General features: G+C 42.8%; 1 protein-coding gene across 1 annotated transcript in view; it reads right to left on the reverse strand.

Annotated features, from left to right (window-relative positions):
• KCNH1 (potassium voltage-gated channel subfamily H member 1) overlaps positions 1-20417 on the reverse strand; it is a 122575-nt gene that overhangs the window by 60341 nt on the left and 41817 nt on the right. Inside the window, exons 6-7 of the mRNA XM_073804688.1 lie at positions 15650-15778; positions 6570-6688 (exon numbers count right to left, since the gene is read on the reverse strand). Of these exons, the coding sequence (XP_073660789.1) occupies positions 6570-6688; positions 15650-15778 (248 nt within the window). The remainder of the gene's footprint in view (positions 1-6569; positions 6689-15649; positions 15779-20417) is intronic.

The following is a 20417-nucleotide window of genomic DNA, read 5'->3' on the forward strand; positions in this document are numbered from 1 at the left end:
CATGGGCAGGGGCCTCGCACATCTGTGAGTTTTACTTCCAGGAGCTCCACCAGATTCTCACAGTAAACATCAGAGAAAAGTATCCCCATGCTCCTGGAAAGAGGAATAGAAAAGTAACCATTTTTAAAAACACCACAGCACGCTGTTCCTCTTAAAAAGGCCTGCCCTCCGGAGAAACTAGTTAACCAGAGCCTAATTTGGGGGGTTTTATCAGAGCCTAACTCACCTGAGTATAGAAAAATACCCAATTGCTCTAGCTTCCGGCATATGGAAAGAGAAATACACCACTGCAGGCCATACTGCCTCATCTTGTTTGGTCTAAATGGGGAACTAACTGAGAAGCACTTGTTAAGTCCATAGCCCAGGGGCATAGGCTCACTAAAATACTGTGACCTAATCATGGGACTATAGAATGATTCCTCTCCCCCCACATCTTATACCACACTAACGGTCTATTTACCCTAGTTCCTTTTACCCAGTACATCACGTCCAGATTTCAACAGAAAGTTGCAAGGCATAGTAAAAGGCAAAAAACACAGTTTGAAAAGACAGAGCCAGACCTAGATATGGCAGGGATGCTGGAATTATCAGACCAGAAATTTTAAAAACTATGATTCATATGCTAAGGGCTCTAACGGTTAAAATAGAGAGCATGCAAGAACAGACAGATGACGTAAGCAGAGATGGAAGTTCTAAGAAAGAACCAAAAAGAAATGCCAGAGATCAAAAATACTATAACAGAAACAAAGAATGCCTTTGATGGGCTCCTTAGTGGACAGGACATGGCAGAGGAGTGAATTTCTGAGCTTGAGGACATGTCAATAGAGACCTCCAAAACTGAAAAGCAAAGAGAAAAGGACCAAAAAGTAAAATAAAACAGAATGTCCAAGGGCTGTGGGACAACTATAAAAGGTATAACACACATGGAATAGGAATACCAGAGGAGAGGAAAGAAAGAAATGGAAGAAATATTTTAAGCAATAATGACTGATAACGTCCCCAAATTCATGTCAGACACCAAACCACAGATACAGGAAGCTCAGAAAACACCAAGCAGTATAAGTGAAAAGAAAAGAAAAAAACTTAGGCACAGCATATTCAAACTGCAGAAAATCAAAAAAAATTCCTGAAAGAATCTGGAGGGGAAAAAAAACCCCAAAACCTAACCTATTAGGAACGAAGATAAGAATTACATCCTAAATCTCCTCAGAAACTGCACAAACAAGAAGAGAGTAGAGCGAAATATTTAAAGTGTTGAGAAAACAAACACCAACCTAGAATTCTGTACCCTGCAAAATTCTCTTTCAAAAGTGAAGGATAAATAAAGATGTCTCAGATAAAAATTGAGGGAATTTGTTGCCAGCAGAAATGCCTTGCAAGAAATTTATAAAGAAGTTCTTCAGAGAGAAAGAAAATGATACAGGTCAGAAACTTGGATCTACTTAATGAAAAAGAGGAACACTAGAGAAGGAATAAGGGAAGGTAAAAGAAAAACTTTTGTTTTTCTTATTCTTAAAATATTTTTTTTAATTTTTTTTTATTTTTGGCTGCAATGGGTCTTCATTGCTGCGCACGGGCTTTCTCTAGTTGCGGTGAGCAGGCGCTACTCTTTGTTGTGGTGCATAGGCTTCTCACTGAGGTGGCTTCTCTTGTTGTGGAGCACAGGCTCTAGGTACACAGGCTTCAGTAGTTGTGGCACACGGGCTCAGTAGTTGTGGCTCGCGGGCTCTAGAGCTCAGGCTCAGTAGTTGTGGCGCACAGGCTTAGTTGCTCAGTGGCATGTGGGATCTTCCCGGACCAGGGCTTGAACCCGTGTCCCCTGCATTGGTAGGCGGTTTCTTAACCACTGCACCACCAGGGAAGTCCCAATTTTTCTTATTCTTAATTGATCTAACAGATTACAGTTTGTTCAAAATAACAGCAACAATGTATTTGATACTGTATACATATATATGCTTATGTATGCTTATGAATAAGTGAAATGAATCACAGCAATGGCACAATGGACAGGACAGAGGAATTAGGAGTATTTTATTACAAGGTACTTGCACTACCCATGAAGCACTACGTACAGTATTACAGTCAGCCCTCTAAATCCGTGGGTTCTGCATCTGTGGATTCAACCAAGTGCAGATCAAAATATTCAGAAAAAAATTTCCAGAAAGTGCCAAAAAGCGAAACTTGAATTTGTTGCACACCAGCAACTATTTACATAACATTTACATTATATTTACGACTATTTACATAGTGTTTACATTGTATTAGGTATTATAAGCAATCTAGAGATAATTTAAAGTATATGAGAGGGCTTCCCTGGTGGCCCAGTGGTTGAGAGTCCGCCTGCCGATGCAGGGGACACGGGTTCGTGCCCCGGTCCGGGAGGATCCCACGTGCCGCAGAGCGGCTGGGACCGTGAGCCATGGCCGCTGAGCCTGCGCGTCTGGAGCCTGCGCTCTGCAGCAGGAGAGGCCACAACAGTGAGAGGCCCGCGTACCGCCAAAAACAAAAAAAGTATATGAGAGGATGTGAATAGTGAATAATTTATATGAAACACCATGCCATTTTATATAAAAGACTCGGGCATCCATGGATTTTGGTACCTGTGGGGGGTCCTGGAACATATCCCCCTTTGGATACCTAGGGACCACTGTATTTGAAAGTAGACTTGGATTACTTGTAAATGTATACTCCAAACTCTAGGGAAACCACTAAAAAAATGTAAAAAAAAGTATAATATGCTAAGGAAGGAGAAAATATAGAATCATATAAAATGCTCAATTAAAACCACAAAAGGCAGAAAAAGAGTGGAAGACAAAATAGGAATACAGAACAAGGGCAACAAATAAAAACCAGCAACAAATGTGGTAAATATTAATCCAACTGTATCAATAATCACTTTAAATGTCAGTGGTCTAAACAGGCCAATTAAGACACAGATTGTCAAAGTGGATCAAGAAACAGCATCCAATTATACGTTGTCGACAAGAAACCCACTTCAAATATAAATGCACATGTAGATTAAAATAAAAGGATGAAGAAAGATTTAACATACTCATGCTAAGCAAAAGAAAGTGGGAGTTGCAATATTCATTCCTGACAGACCAGACTTCACAGCAAGAAAAGTTATCAGGGATAAAGAGTGGCATTATGTAATGATAAAGGAGTCAATTTTTCAAGAAGACATAACAGTCCTTAATGAGTATGCAGCAAACAACAGAGCATTAAAATACATGAGGCAAAAATTGATAGAACTACAAGGAGAATAGATGAATCCACTATTATAGCTGGAGACATTAACACCCCCTAATGGAAATGTGCAGATCCAGCAGGCAAAAAGTCAGTACGGATGTTGTGGAGCTCAACACACAATTGGATACAATGGACATCTATGAACTACTTCATCCAACGGTAGCAGAATATACGTTCTTCTCAAGCTCACATGGAACATTCACCAAGATAGACCACATACTGGGCCATAAAACACACCTTAACAAAGTTAACAGTATAGAAATCATACAGTGTCTGCTCTCAGATCACAACGGAATTAAACCAGAAATCAATAATAGAAAGACAGTTGTAAAATCCCCAAATACTTGGAGATAAAACAACACACTTCTATATAACACCTGGGACCAAAGAACAAATCTCAAGAGAAATTTTTAAATATTTTGAACAAGATGAAAATGAAAACACAACCTATCAAAATTTGTGGGATGCAGTGAAAGCAGTGCTTAAAGGGAAATTTATAGGATTGAACGCATGCATTAGTAAAGCAGAACGATCAAAAATCAGTAAACTAAGCTTCCACCTTACGAAGCTAGAAAAAGACGAGCAAATTCATTCCAAACTAAACAGAAGAAAAAATTAAAAATTAGAGCAGAAATCAGTGAAATTGGAAACAGAAAACCATTAGAGAAAATCCACAAACCAAAAGTTGGTTCTTTGAAAAGATCAATAAAATCCATAAGCCTCTAGCCGGGTTAATTAAAATTTAGCAGCCCCTGGGATGGGACCCAGATGTTTGCCTCATATTGCCAATCAATGAGCAACTACTCATGCCAGACAGTTAGGCAAAAACACTAACATCATTTCCTTTCTTTCATCCATTCGATCAATTAAGGAAAAAAAACACACTTACTACTGATGAGCATCTACTATGTGCTGGACACTGTTTTAAATGCTTGGGATATACCAGTGAACAATAAACACAATAAGTAAACTGTATAGTATATTGGAAGCCGTTAAGTGGAGCATAACGTAGAGCAGGTTAAGGAGAGGATTAAGCGTTAATGAGTATTTCTTATTTTGTTATTAATGTTTGTATGTATATATATATATATATATATATACACACACTATAGTGTGTGTGTGTGTGTGTGTGTGTGTGTATATATATATATATATATATAGTATATAGTGTATATACAAGGCAAATACTTTTATTTTCTTCCCTGTCTTATTCCCTTATTATCTAACATAAGATGTTAAGAGTTAAGTTTACATCACACTGTTTAAGTTACAGGGTATCAAGGAGTGGCGATCTCACCCGAGGACTTTGCATCCTCTTCTGGGGAAAGGGCTGGTATGTTTTGGTAATATGCAACATAACTGGATCATGTTAGGTGGAAGTATGACTTTGTTATTATCTTTATTTGGAGATTAAGTATGGTTTAAGGAAATGTATACGGGTGCCGAACTGACAAGGATTAAACTGTAATGGTTAGTTTCATGTGTCAACTTGGCTAGGTCATGGTACCTAGTTGTTCAGTCAAACACTAAGTGCTTCTGTGAAGGTATTTTGTAGATGTGATTGACATCTACAATCAGCTGACTTGCAGGAAGGGAGATTATACTCCATAATCTGGGTGGTCCTCATCTAATCAGTTGAAAGGCTTTAAGAGCAAAACTGAGGTTTCCCTGAGAAGAAATTCCCCCTGGGACTTCAGCACCAACCAGCTCCTCCCAAGGGTTTCTAGTTGGCCAAGCTGCCCCACGAATTCTGGACTTCCCCAGTCCCCACAAGCACCTCCTTACAATCAATCCCTTAACATACAAATATCCTACCAGTTCTTGTATCTCTGACAGAGGTAGCCACATAGAGAAAATGACATCTGAGCAAAGACTTGCAGCTGGTGAAGGAGTAGAACACAAAAGTCTGGGGGAAGAGCAAGCCTGGTGTATAAGAGGAACAGCAAGGAATGTGGCTGGATAAGAGTGAGCAAGCTGGAGACAGTAGGAGAGGAGGGAACATCATTAACCAAAAGAAGCAGCAGGGACAGAGAAAGTGCAGGCTGTGAGCTGAAGGGTCTCTTTTATTATTCTTTCTATCGCAAGGTGAGCCCACATCATGACAAAAACGATGCTGCCATCATCCAAGGATCTCACCTTCTCTAATACAACACAAATGAATGCCCCCCGTCCCACTGCTGGCAGAAGCTTTTGGCTGCTATAAGGACATCTTCTGTAGTCAACCCATTCAACATTCGGTGCACATATGCAGAGCACACACTGTCAGCTGCACCGTGCTGGGAGTTTCTCCCTCAGGGATATGGAAGCCAAGAGGCAGGTCAGAAAGTGCCCTGTCATCTCAGCACAGATCAGGAACTGACTGGCCACCACCAGGCACAGACAGCTAACTCTGTCATCTTTGGGTAAGATGGAAATTTGCTACATGGAAAGTATAATGCTCTTAATTGGTCTTACCCTGGTCTAGTTGGAAAAAAAAAAAAAAAAAAGACCAGGCACCACCAAAGGGAGATAACAGTGATCTGGATGCAGGACCACCAAAGACAGATGATAATAATTTGGGTGCATTAAGCCTGATCAAATATCTTGTCCAGGCTTCCCAGCCTCTCACTTGTGCCAGCAAAAGGGGGAATACCACCACCATGAGTTTTCCTTACTACAAAGGTTATGGAAACAGCAATAATTTTAAGTATATTTATTAACCTGGAAAGATGTTCATAACTTTATAAAATGAAGACAAGGCAATACAACCCATCTTAAACATACACATTGATTCTTAGATATATCTCAACTTCATTAATGTGAAAAAATGTATTTCTTAGGCTTTAGGAATAGAATATTTCTTAAATGCAAAAAAGAGTTAAGGCATGTCCACAAAAATTATAACAATGTTATCTGGTTAGTGGGATTCTAGGTGATTTTTATTTTCTTCCTCTTTGCTTCCTGTATCTTCTTTTCCTATAATAGTATGTATTGCTCAAATAACAAAGTTGGTTATGATTTATAAGTAAAAACCCCTTCATGTATATAGCACTTCTAGCTCCTTCCCTACTCCTTCAAAAGAGTCAGCTGACAACTGTAATCTCAACCAATTTTGAATGGAGCTGTTTGCAGTTCCTTTTACATATGTGAGAGTACACAACTAACAGCAGTTAGATCACTTACCCAAGGTCACACATGGTGGCGTATAGCCCAGCCAAGACAAGAGTCTGGGGTCCTGAAGGCCCCTTCCAAGCCATCACACTCACTGTGGACCATTTTCTCAGCCCAGGGACCCCATGGAAGTGAGTGAGGGTTAAGCTGAGCTAAACCCTTGCCCTTACCTCGGCCAGGCGGGAGTGCTTGTGGACGTTCTCGCCTTTTTGCACGCTGGGAGCCAGCTGCTGCAGGACACCCCTGCTGCTTGTCAGTGCTCTGGTCAGCCGAGCAAACTTCCCCCAACCTGGAGCATGTGGAAGACAGGAGAGACAGGTTCAACCAGGTCCTGAAGGTGCTCGGACATTCATACCACGAGTTACCCTGTCAGAAGCAGACGCCCACCCTCCATGTCCTCCTGCACATCCACAAGTCACTCGGCCATCCTCGTAATCAAGATTTGCTGATCAGAAAAATACCTAGGGCTTCCCTGGTGGCGCAGGGGTTGAGAGTCCGCCTGCCGATGCAGGGGACACGGGTTTGTGCCTCGGTCCGTGAGGATCCCACATGCTGCGGAGCGGCTGGGCCCGTGAGCCATGGCCGCTGAGCCTGCGCATCCAGAGCCTGTGCTCCGCAACAGGAGAGGCCACAACAGTGAGAGGCCCGCGTACCGCAAAAAAAAAAAAAAAAAGCACCTAGACTTGCTCAGATCTGTACAGTGATGCACTTTTCCCTTGTACTTTCACTTGGCCCTAATCATAGCTTGGTGAAGCAGGTACGGCAGGTCTTAGCACTGTTTTACACCTAGGGAAATCGAGGCACAGAGTGCCTAGGTAGCTAAGAGTCTAGAGCCCAGATCTCCCCGCTCTGGCCCAAGGCTTTTCTGCCAGACAACACCAGGCAGTCAAGATGTTTCTCTGACCTTATGGCTCAGGCTGTTCCCAAGCCCCCTGTCGTCTGATCCTAGCAGAGACTAAGCTGATTCTGGGTTTTAAATGACTAGACAAGCTAGTCAAATGGCCGTTCCATGGACTACCTTCTCCAAAGCCAGGGGAATAAGAAATGAATTTAGTCCATGGGTAGGTGGGGAAACAATACTAATTGATTTTAGTCTGCTCTAGGATAGGGGAAGGACAGCTGATGGCAGGTAGGTCCCCTGAAAACTAGAAACGCAAAGAGCCGAGTACTGAACTTAGAGTAAAGAAATCTGGATACAAATCCCATCTCTGCCTCCGGCCTGCTTGAGGTCACCAACAAACTGTTTAAATTATCTGGGCCTCAATGATCTCATCTGTAAAGTGGAAATTAAAAGACTCTATCTACATGCCTTAAATGCAGGATGCATTTTCCTGGTAAAACAAAGTGGCTAAGTTTACTGGGCTAAAACAAAGACTGTCTTGAGGCCTCCTTGGCCCTCTGGACTAGTCCCTCCAAGGAAAGTAAAACACTTGTCTTCTTCTAATCCAGACCACTCTATACTCCAAAATCTAAGATGTACCAGTGATCTTTACTAAGATTTTAATATGTATGAGGTATCATTTAAAGGTCCCCAAAGACAACCGTCCATTCCAATATCCAACAAGCCATCTGCATCAAGGTTACGACCGTGCCAATTGCCTCATGAGACCCCTGAAAGTCTGTAGGGTTCTCAAAACCAAGCTTGGGGCGAGGGAGCTCCAAAGACCTGGATGTGGGGTACAGCAAATAAACAGCATGCAACTATTTTTACATGACAGCTAAAAGCGAGACTAGGCAATTTGATTTTTTGTCCTTTAGAGTTTAGAAGTAGCCAGTGCCTTGCAGCAGAAATCTCATTTACCAAATTTTACCCTGGAGCACCTTTATAAGACGGACTCAGAATCCACAGGACAATGAGGTCAAGCAGAATGATGGCCCTTTTTTTGCACAACCTTTAAGAACCAGGATCTGTATAAATTTTGTCAACATAACAAGAATAGCAAATCAAGTTCCTTTTTATCTCATTCCAGAAGTTCTGGGCTTTAATAAAAGATAGTGGCATTTTCATGCATCCCGATGCCATTAAGCAGAGATATGGGTCACCTTGAAAAGAGGCCCACGGTGGTCGGGCTGCGGGGACTCCCACTGATGTTGACAGGAGGGGACAGCCCAGACTCTCCAGGGGTATTTGACATCTTCCCCAAATGGGCCACTCATGAAAGTGTTCACTGGAATTTGCTTGTGTGAACCGTGGACTAGAATTTTTTAAAGTCTCTTTCAGAGTCAGGCTCTCCTACAGCTGAAAACAAAGCTGGAATTGAATTCTGCAACGTTTTTCAAGAGGAGCAGAAAGTATATTTTTCAACTGGTGAGAAAACAATTGTGCACTCAAACATCAGCAAGGGCTCTGAAACACGCCCCCCCCATTCAATCCTATCCATCCACCACCACCACAACCTACAGTCTGGTACCAATGATAAGAGGGAGCTAGCAGGGCAGATATCCCAGACCCTGCTTGGCAGGGCTCAGGGCCCTGGTCCATCAGATGACATGGCACAAAAAATTAAAAGAAAGATCCCTGGACTTCAGGGCATTTCCCCAGGCCCAGGCTAGCCCCTCACTCTAGCCCTGATTCTCTTTTCAAGAATGTGGCTCTTAAAAGAGTTGGCTCTCAGGTGGCTGAGTGAAGGGCACAGGAAGGTGAATGGGTGTTGGATTGGGAAATGGACAGGCAGCGTGAAATCTTCCATCACACCTCTACCAGGATAGGCAGACTCTGCCTATTCTGAAGGAAGGAAATAAGTTCTTTCCCAAGCTCCACCCCCATGTTGTCCTTTCTGGACTCTAGACACTTTCTAACAGGACTCATGCTGAGCCAGATGAAAGAGCATCATTCATTCACATATTAATTCTAAACATAACTACTATGTAAATACCATCACAGTGCTAAATCCTGGGGATACTAAAATGAAAAAAGGCACAGACTCTGGCCTCAAAGAGCTTGTACTCTAGTAGGGAAGACTGATAAGTAAATAAAAAAGTATGATATAGTAAGCTAAATTCTATAACAGGTGAGTAGAGGACGCTATGGCCAAGACTGTCCAGAGAAGGCATATCTAATCCAGGCTGGGCAGTCAGGGAGGGCTTCCCACAGGAGGTGACACTAGAGCAAACTTTTAAAAGATGAGTAGGAACTACCTGAAGTCAGGAAGGAAAAGACAGACATTCCACACAGAAGGAACAGCACCTATGAAGGCAGAAAAATCATACAACAGAGTAATATGTCAGGGAAGAGTAAGACCTTCTTAATAGCTAGATGAATGGGGCGTGGCCCGTAGAGGGGAGGAGGATGCAGGCAGTGGCCTGAAGTAATGCTAAAGAGGTTGTCAAGGGCCAGGCCGAGAAGAACTTAGGTGGTAACAACCTAGATGGCAAGTTAAGAAATTTGAACTTCAACCTGAAACCCGAAGGGAATCCAATGAAGGAGTTTAAATATAGTAGGGGAATTTTAGGACAAAATGGCAGTGTGGATAGTGGACTATAAAGAGGGCGGAGGGGGGTTAACAGATAGAAGACCAGTCAGAATCCCAGGCAAGACACCACGAGGGCCTGGACCAGTGCTATGGCCTGAGCCAGGTAACAAGGGGAGACTTGAGAACAGCTGCAGAGGTAGAATCAATGGCTGTAGAGGGAGAGAAGAGGCAAGCCAGGTGGCCTCTGGGTCCCTGGTTTGAGTGACTGGAGTGACAGACATGAAATGAGATTAAAAACACAGAAGAAAGTCAGTCAAACTAAAAAAGACAAGTATATGATATGACTTTTATGTGGAATCTAAAAAAATAATACAAATGAACTTATTTACAAAACAGAAACAGACTCACAGACATGGAAAACAAACTTATGGTTACCAAAGGAGAAAGGAGGAGAGGAATAAATTAGGAGTATGGGATTAACAGATACATACTACTATATATAAAATAGATAAACAACAAGGACCTACTGCATAGCACAGGGAACGATATTCAATATCTTGTAATAACCTATAATGGAAAAGAATATATAGATAGATAGACAGATATATGTATCTGAATCACTATGCTGTATACCTGAAACTAACACAATATTATAAATCAACTATACTTTAATAAAAATTTTAAGAAACCACAGAAGAGAAGCAAATGGGTTTGGTGGAATATACATGGACAATTTGGACGAACAATGTCCCTTATAGCAGAGCCATCAGGAAAAACATTCCTGGAAAAATCAATTTCCTATTGTCCAAAGGGTCAACTGGGTGAGAATAAGCCAATGAGAATCCAGCTCAAGATGATCTTGCTTAAGGGAAGCCACATGGTCATTTTCCACAAGGAAAATAAGGCAGCTACCTTCAAGGAAGCCTCTCCCTGGTACCACCCTACCCTAGCAGAATTGCCTGCTCCAACCCGTGCACCCCCATTTGCCTTAGGCAGACTTCTATTAGATCACTGATTAGGCTTTATGGTTCTTGTTTGCTCACCTGTCTGCCTATCTTCCAAACAGACTGTAACGAGCAGGGGCTCTTAGACATTTCCTTAAGGTCAGTATCTAGCATAAGGTTAAACACCCCAAAGACACCCAGTAAGTGCGTATGCTGAATAAATGTGCATGAAGAACAAACTGTGTTCTCTTATTATCCTACTTCTACCTGGGTTTCCAGTAGACATAAAGCCCCAAAATATAAGTAGCCCATTTTACAAACTGTGTTAAGTTTTAGGAGGTATTTCGGCACCCACCCTTCCAATTATATCCCATTTGGGGGTTTAACAGTGAACTGAGCTCAAATGAAGAAACCCCTAGCTCAGGGTTCTTCCAGCTCTGTCATAAACGTCACCACAAGGGAGGCAGAGGCAGGGCTGGGGGTGCCGTGGGAAGATCAAAAGCATCACATGATCAGGAAAAATGAGACGGGGCGAGCAGCAGGGGAAGAGGAAGCATGAAAGGGAAAAAAGGACAGAAGGACGGGAATGCAGTTTGCAATCTAGCAAGCAGCTAAAAAGCATTTACTGGGTCCTTTCTCCGTTCTCAGTAAGGACAACCACTATCTCCCTTGCTTGAGCCCACATTGGCTACTGGTGTCAACTGGGGTGAGTCTCCCACTAGGCTGCTTTAGCCCACACATCCCTGTATCCTCCCTAGGCCCAAAGAGATGGTTCTGGGATGACCCAGAATTCCAGTTCCTCCCAGGGTAAGTCCAGAGATACTAGGAAAGACAGACCTACAGGCCCCTCCCTGGGAAACCACGCTGAGCCACTTGGAACAGAAGTTGCATAGGACTCCTTAAAGTATCCTCGCCCTGGTGAGGAGGCGATGAGGCCGGGCTTGTCCTAATCTGAAGAGTCACAGATCCTCTTAGAGGAGCCAGCGCCATAACCCAACATCCAGCAGAGAACAATGGACACAGGACACTACCAGGTCAATCTGGACAATGACTAGGTGTCCTCAAGTCTTCTGCCCCAGATCTTTTCCCTACTGATGTACAAATAACCAAAAACCTAGGATGGCTTTTTCAAGCAGAAGTCACTAAATCATCACCTTTCAGTCATCCTAAGGGCCGAGAAAGAAAATGTTAATATTGGTGGTGGAGAGGGAGCCTGTGGCTTGTATCCATTACACTCTTTCTCCCCCAAGAGCACCTCACATATATCCCGCATGAAGACGCCTGGAGAAGGGTTGGCAGTTACAACAGCTTGCCGGAGCCTTCAGCCCTGAATATTCTAAATCTTTGGCCTTTAAAAATCTCCCCTGGAGTTTTACATTCCATTTATTGCCCACTCTTGGCTCAATTTTAACTCTGAATTGACAAGATAATACTAAATTTACTTTAGTGGACCTTTGAAAATGAAGGTGCTCCTTTAATGTGAGATGATTCAGTGAGGTAAGAGAGAAAAGAAGAGGGGTGACTCATCCTTGGGTGAACAATGTAAAGAGAAAACTCTGAGCCCTACACTCTAATTCTTCTCTACCCACTTGCCCAAGACTCCTGGCTTTGAAGGGTGGATGGGACAGAGAAAAACACTCCTGCAACCTACTCCCAATTATCCAAAGTACCAGAAAAGCAAGAGATAAGGAAGAAATGAAATGCCTGGGGCCTCACTGAGTCTCATTTCAACCAAGAATTCCCACCTACTCTCTCATTCAGCCTTTAAACACACACACACACACACACACCGCAGAGCCGTTACCAAACAGCAAACCTAGCTTGCCTTGATCCCTTGCTCCATGCCACCTGTGGGCACTTTTTATCAGAGAGAAAGGGAAGTAGCCAAAAGATGAACAGGAAAGAGGAGATGAGGAAGTCAGGGGTCTGGATAATTCATGAAAAGGGTCATGAGAACTGACACACTAAATAAAAGATGGGGTTCAGGGAGCATCCTCAGGGCCCATCACATGTGCTCGGAGCTCAGGGCCAAAGGGGAGTTACTTTGTGTCAGATGCTAAAATAGTTTATCGCCAATGATTCCATGTGTTCTCCCCTTTGTGTGTCGTTTATGGGAAAATGTTAGGCACCAACTGGCTTCCTGAGTCACCATTAGGATGCATTCACCCGACTCCCAAGCCCCAAAGTTAGGCACAACATGATGAGAGAAAACAAAGTCATTTCAAAGACAATCTGAGCACAGTTGACTTTAAAAAGTCTAACCCAGGGCTTCCCTCGTGGCGCAGTGGTTGAGAGTCCGCCTGCCGATGCAGGGGACACAGGTTCGTGCCCCGGTCGGGGAAGATCCCACATGCCGCGGAGCGGCTGGGCCCGTGAGCCATGGCCGCTGAGCCTGCGCATCCGGAGCCTGTGCTCCGCAACAGGAGAGGCCACGACAGTGAGAGGCCGCGTACCGAAAAAAAAAAAAAAAGTCTAACCTAATGGTGGGAAAACATCTTGTATTGCTATGCCAAAAAGCAATTATCTAGGGATTTTCTGGGGTTTTCCATTATCCACCCTTCCATTCCCTCTCAAAAGTGAATTCCACACAAGCCTGGGTCAGCAACACTCTTAAGGCTCTTTATGCTAATTGAGACACTGTACTGAAAGCCCGGCTGGACCTGTTGGACTCTCACAATGTGAGAACAACTCCAAGTAGAAATGTCAAGTCAGGAGAATAATCCAGCCACATGGCAGTGTATTTCCCATCTAGATTGGACCCTTACAGCCAGAACTGCAGTTTAGAGACTTATAACGATAAAGGCCTGGAGAATTATCATGCTCTTCCATCAGCAACAGACTAATATAAAATTTGACCTTGTCCTAAACAGACCACCAAATAGAAGTGGGTCAGGGGCACAGTGACATGACAAGTGGGAGGGTCTAAACATATCTGCCACAGCATTTGGAGCGAACAGGCTTATAAAGTCATGTCCTGGAAGAAATATTAAGCATGATCCACTACCAGCATTCCTATATTGAGGGCTAAAGAGTACGTACGTGTATGTGTGTGTGTGTGCGTGTGTGTTTTACTTTTTAGAAATCAAGTCATGTATTACTCCAATTTATTTCACTGACAAAGAATTAATATCTGGTCCCCTTGGCTAACAGGGAATAAGGGGTGTGTGTGTGTGTGTGTGTGTGTGTGTGTGTGTGTGCGCACGCACATCCACCAAAACCCTTATCAGCAAGGGAAATACATCAGTGAGGCAGGAAAAATGAAACAGAGCATTTTATTCCTGGAAAATAAACCTCAGTGAGTCTCACTGCATCAATCTGATTTATCTCTTCTTTCAGATTTCATGAGAATGCCAGGCAGACACCTAGGTGGCATGCAGGGAGCATTCTCGGTTAACTCTGCCTTTCCTACTAAACAATCCCTCACGTCACCTGAAAATGTTCCAGTGGTGATGATAAGAAAACATTCTGACTCAATTACATCCCCTAGTTCACCTTTTTCAGAGAAAACTTGCAAAAATAACTGTGAAAATATCAGATTACCTTTAAAATGCTATTTATGAGTCTACTCAGTTAAAAAAGCCTTTCTAGATGGTAGCAAGATGACACTCATCATGAGTGAGCTTAGCGCTGTGTAAGAGCTACTGCACTGAGAAATCTTCAGGTCAGAAACTAGAACTCAGGGAATCACAAATCTGCAGGAGAAAAGGAGACTGCCGGAGGGTGAGACAAGTTAAGAGACTTTATTTACACCTGCTCTGGTCTTGAACCCCAAAGGCAGGCTGTGATTGACTTACTGAGCTATAGATAGCTTACAAAAGAAATAGGATGCACCGGTGTACACAGCATTGGGCTCTGAACTCTATAAATATTAGCATCCAATGTGGTAGGATTTTAAATATCCTCAGAGGACACAGCCCCCAAGGGAGCAGCCACAGAATGTTTTTTATTTCTTGCCATTTAACAATCACAATTTTGTCACCTCGAGGATAACATGCCCCAGTTTGACTCTCCCATGAACTCCACTTTTATCTCTCTGCTGCGTCTCAGAAAACTGCAAGGAGTAGCGTCCTCTGGTAGAGCCGGAAAATCGGCCGCAGAGCCAGGAAACACTGCAACGTGAAAGAGCTCCTGGCCGCTTGGTTACCTTCAGGGGGATGGAAAAGACTGCTGTGATACCTCCTAATCCCAAACCTCTGGGAATGACATCTTCTGTGCTTCCTGATGAGCTGGACCTCTTCGGGAGTACAGTTGTTCTAGAAATCCTGAGCCATCTCCTCTCCTAGGTCCCCAGTGTTATTTAAACAATACATGCATGTGGTATGGCTGAGGTCAGTGCTAAGATCTGTGGTCCCAGAGCTGATTAAATGACCCATACGGGAATGTTACTGGCCTCATTAATGCCATGTTTCCAATGAATTAACCAGTCACAGACTTAACCAACCACAGAGGCAGAGATGTACTAAAATCTACTTTAACACTCTTAAAATGCTAGAACTCAGTCAAATCTAAAGAAGTTCATACAGAAATAAGATGAATGTGACCATGAACTGTCACATTTGGGTGACTGACATCTGTCATGTGAAAACCTGCAAAGATTCTGACAATACCAGAGGTGCCCAGGTACCTTCTTCTGTCTACTTGGAAAGGGTTAATCTACAAAGGTATGAAACTGATTCAAATGCCTTCCTAACCAAAGCTTTTTTTTCTCACTTTCTTTTCCCTCAATACATTCCAGAACGATACAATGCTTTCCCCAACACAAATTAAAGTTTAAATCTTGATCCTTGTGCAGAGATTGCCTTGGCAACCTCAAATTCTCTGTAACGAGAGTCACACTATAGGCAAAAAAATTAAAAAGGCATAAAATTATTTGTACAAATCAGAATTACAAACCTTTACATGAATCATCCTCAATCGGCTGTTTGAAAGCTGTTATGTCACTGAAAGTGCAAAGAAATAAAACCACTTTATCCTGTTCATTTCGAATTGGAGCAATTTTCACAAAGAACCACACAGGTGTCCCTGAAAGAAATACCAAAAGGTTGGTCAGTAATTTGTATTCTCATTTGAGGGGCTATGGAAGTAAAGACTTGGGAATGAATAGGTACAAATATTAGTTCGTTTTTAGAATCGTTTCATTCCTTCAGGGACTGGGTTTTACAACATTAATTTTTCCTCTTGCTGGAATAAAAACTTTCATAGTAACTACTCAGTGGGGAGTTTTCTCCTGTTCAAATAATTTTGTAAGTGCAGATTTCTTAACCCTTGTAAAATGATTAGAAAATGGGTTGAAAATCCCTCCTGACCTAAGGTACAGAGACCTAAAGACTTACCTTAGACCATGTAGTGAACAAGTAAAGAGTAGGGGCCAGTTTGGGTATTGCCAGCCATGGCCGGCCGACCATGAAACTCAAATTTCCATTGCTAAAAGCTCCCAGTGCCAAAATTCAGCTTGGGAATCCATCAATTTGGCTCAATGGACCATGGGCTAGAAACTATGTTTCTAAACCTCTCTCCCCAGAATAAAAATCCCAAAGGTCCTATACAATGGCAAATAAGGACACACTGAGGAAGGAAAAGAATCACCACAATGATTCTCCTCGCAAAGGTTCCCCCAGAAAGGGAGTTTCCAGGTGGGTTTCAGCTGTGATTACTTAGTACTTTAGGAAGCTCAATGAATGTTTCAACTTCCAATCCTTGCTCCTGAGCTAAACTGGGGGATAAATGAGCTCTTCCAAAGCACTGCCCTAAATCACAGAAGGAGAAGGTGGGCAGGGCTTATCTGACTGACTTCTCAGAGAGGTCACCCACTCAGGTATCTATGGAAAAATATCTGCACAAAGTCAGTCTCTGGCTTCCAAAAACAAAAAAAAGAAGGAAAAGAAACAGATGTTTTCTATCTATTGAGGACACCACAGCAAGATCTATCAATCTCTTCTGTGATACAAAATTAAATGGGGCACAAAGCAATGGTATGTTCACCCCATCTTGTTCTTGTGTCCCCGTTCCTAAAACAGCATCTGGCATATAAGAACTTAATAACTATTTGTTGAATTTTGCATAACCGGGATAACGCTTTACATACTATTTTATAACCATTTTCAAATTAAAATACAGTAAATATTTCCCCATGTTGTTAAGTATTAGAGAAGCTTCCTATGTACCAGGTGCTGTGCTCAGCGTTTTACATATTTTATTTTAGGAGATAGCAAGCAAACAACTCACTGAATATTGGAGATGGAAATAGATCCCCAATAGGTCACCTGGGTCTCTCTGCCTGGAATCACTCAAACTCTATACTATACAACAAGGACAGAGAGACATCTCTGATTAACATTAGGATTAACCAATTTTACTTAACAATTACAAGATTATATATCTGACTATACCACTTATTCATATGTAAGTATGAATAACCCCACAATGTACAGTCAAACAGGCAGCAAACGGATCAGATAGGAATACGTTCTCCTTAAATCTTGGTTATCTATATATTCATCCAGTTAATTTTAAACCTCTATCCACTTCCCCTTCCCTTTTTAGCTGCTGGTTTCTGGGTACTCTTAGAAGACAAATACATGATAGTGTCACCCTAAGAAAAATGTGTTTTGAAAGGAAAATCCACCTTACAAAAATCAGGGGAATTCCCTGGTGGTCCAGTGGTTAGGACTCTGCACTTTCACTGCCAAGGCCCTGGGTTTGATCCCTCGTCAGGGAACTAAGATCCCACAAGCTGACTGGCATGGCCAAAAAAAAAAAAAAAAAAAATCACACATAGTGTTCCAAAATCAAAAAGAATATGGTCTCTGAGTTATCCACTGTTTTTGGAAGGTCTGTGTTACTACTCCTCCCAGTATCCTCCTCAGAACCTGCAGTGGGTTTTAAACCACTTTCAATTAAGCAACAGAAAACTCAAAAGAAAGCATCACACCAATCGAGCCCACGTACCCACAGCTCTCAGTTGTATCCTAGCTGGTAAGACAAAAGGAGGAAAAACAAATCTTTTCTTTTTGCTCTAAAGAAAACTGAGCAATATTCTCTCAGCTGGGTAAACAAGAAAGCACTCCAAATTTACCAAACTAGTAATAAATCAGAAGAGAGGCCCCGCATGTTGTCTAACACCAGGAGCCTCGTCTTGCTGCAATCCCCAGACCCATCCCCTTCACAGCTGCCGCCTATGGGCCATCCCCTGTGTTGTACCAGCTGGGCCTGATATCTATGAACTTGTTCCATTTGGGACTGTGCCACCTAATCTTTATGACTACTAGGACTGATGACACTAACCTACATCTCCCAGATCACAAGAGCTACTGTATTTGTCGTATCGGGAGGCCTTTTTCATTTTACCATAGTTCAAGCTCCCCGTGAACTTTCCTCCATTTCAACAGGTCAATCTGTTTAAAGCTATGTGCCTCTCTCCACCACACTGTGCCCGTTGCTTCCTTCCAGAAATGTTCCCTGACTAAATGCATGCTACTCTTATCATTCCGTTTCAATATCTAAATATGTTTCTTGTGCCAAAAATTCAGAGTCAGTACGTATTACTTTAAGAGTTCCTCGCCAGCTGATCACTTGGGCTTGTTGAGGGTAGGAACCTCTTTTCTCCTACTGGTGTTTCCTCGTGGAGGGACATCTTTCAGTGTAACATTCCAAGCCTTTTTCCCTGGGTTGGCAATTTGGGGGACAAGAATTGGACATGTGTAGCCTGGCCACTTCTCCTCCTCTGCTTAGAGATTAGTGTGCAATCCGCTCTACTTCCCCATTCTATAAATGTTAGGGGAGAAGTCAAAGGGCAGGGGGGATGGCTGGTAGGAGGAGGAGGTTCTCCGGTGTTACCTGGGTTGGGTGGGTAAGTCTGATTCTAGGATTCACTTTTAGAAACTCACCTGCGCACAGATATAAACTACATTTTCTAGGATCTGCTTTACGAGTCATAAAGGTGGTATTTTAACCTCCATTTGCATGATTCCTGTATCTCTCCCAATTGTTTCTGACCACAGGCAGGAAAAGAAAGTGCTATGTATTGGGCCCCCTCAAAGCTTAACAGTTGAAGACTATTTCTGTAAATAATTCATAATGCAGTCCAAGGGCAGGAGAACTGAACTACTTCCTCTGTCTGATGGTCCTGCACCCCTATTCCAATGGCATCCAATGCAGTGCTACCCACGGGGCGTCACACAGGTCATTACGATGCTCAACACCAGGAGGCACCGGACTGCAGTGGTGAAACTCAACAAGCTCTAGGAATGCTTGCTGAGCTCCAAAGAAATAAATCCTACCTCCAGTGTCTTCACAGTTACTCAGACCTGCCTCTCCCCCAAATTGTCACACCCAAACAATCTAGGAATGAAGAATGGGTTTAAATTTTCATTTCTGAAATTCTTCCAGAAAAGACTATGAGTTCCTCTTAGATAGCACAGACCAGTCATTTCAACCTTTCGCTTTTTTAGAGCGAAGCGTTTTTAACTAATGAAACAATACTCAAAGTCTCAGTACATGAAACAGTTCCTTCAAGCAAACAGGAACCATTCATAGCCCAGAGCCCCACCCACCCAATTTCCCTTACACCCCTCTGGATGCACCCAGGGATATTCAGGAACCCTTTGGCTCCATTCAAATAAAGACCTGCCCGGGGGCAGACGCCCGAGCAGTTGGCCTCCGGGGACCTCTCCTACAGCCCAGATTCTGCAGCAGCATCCATTCCATCAGGATAAAAGAGAGACAATGAATGCACAAATATTCACACACACACACACACACACACACACACACAAAATCAGGAAGAGGTTAAAATTCTGGGAAAAACCAAGAAAAGCAAGTAATTAATGCCTTGTTTCTGCAAAAAAGAACAAAGGGTCAATGATAAATTTTCTATTAAAGGCAGATCAATACACAAATCCAGGAGAAACACATCCTACTGATGGCAAAGGCTGCAGCTCTCTCCTGGATGAGGATGCCCAGTAGAAGGGGAGTTCCAGGTCAGGCTCCTCCTTCTGGTCACTCTGTGATGGTCATCCCTTACGTAGCTCCCTTGGGTTATGCAGTAATGAACCTGACAACCTAACCTGGCTATAGGGTTTCTCAACCACAACAGTCAGATAACAAAACAGCAAGGCTCAGGTGTATGAGAGAATTTTTGGCCTCCTTCCCTGGACCTCCTCCCAGGTAGTCTCTAGAGCCAGGCATCCAGGCCACGTTTGACAGCAACAGAATTGACCAAGCCACTGTGATTGGCTCTTGAGAAGGGTTGCATGTGCTGGGCCATTCCGATGGGTCCAGAAACTAGACTAGAGAATGGCAGTCGGCCCCAGGAAACAGACCAATAGGATTTGAGTCAACTTTATTGAGACAAATGACAAGTGTAGACAGGATGAGAGAGCATGAGGGGGTAAGTAGTGACCACTGGCCATTAGAACATCTGATTCAGAATCCCAAGCCCTGCGTTTTAGCCCTATCTCTTCATTTATTTTATGTCTTGGCCACACCACTTTAACTTCTCTCAGAACCAGTTTCCTTATTTGTAAAATGGGAATAATAGACCTACTTTAGACTAAGTTAAAATGTACGATGATACACAGATATTTAAAACTCTTACTTTCCATTCTTCCTTCCTTTTAAATTCTTTACCTATAAGGTTAAAATGTTCAGTCTCACCTCAAAG

The sequence above is a fragment of the Tursiops truncatus genome, chromosome 1, assembly GCF_011762595.2.
Source record: "Tursiops truncatus isolate mTurTru1 chromosome 1, mTurTru1.mat.Y, whole genome shotgun sequence".
Taxonomy (NCBI): Eukaryota; Metazoa; Chordata; class Mammalia; order Artiodactyla; family Delphinidae; genus Tursiops; species Tursiops truncatus.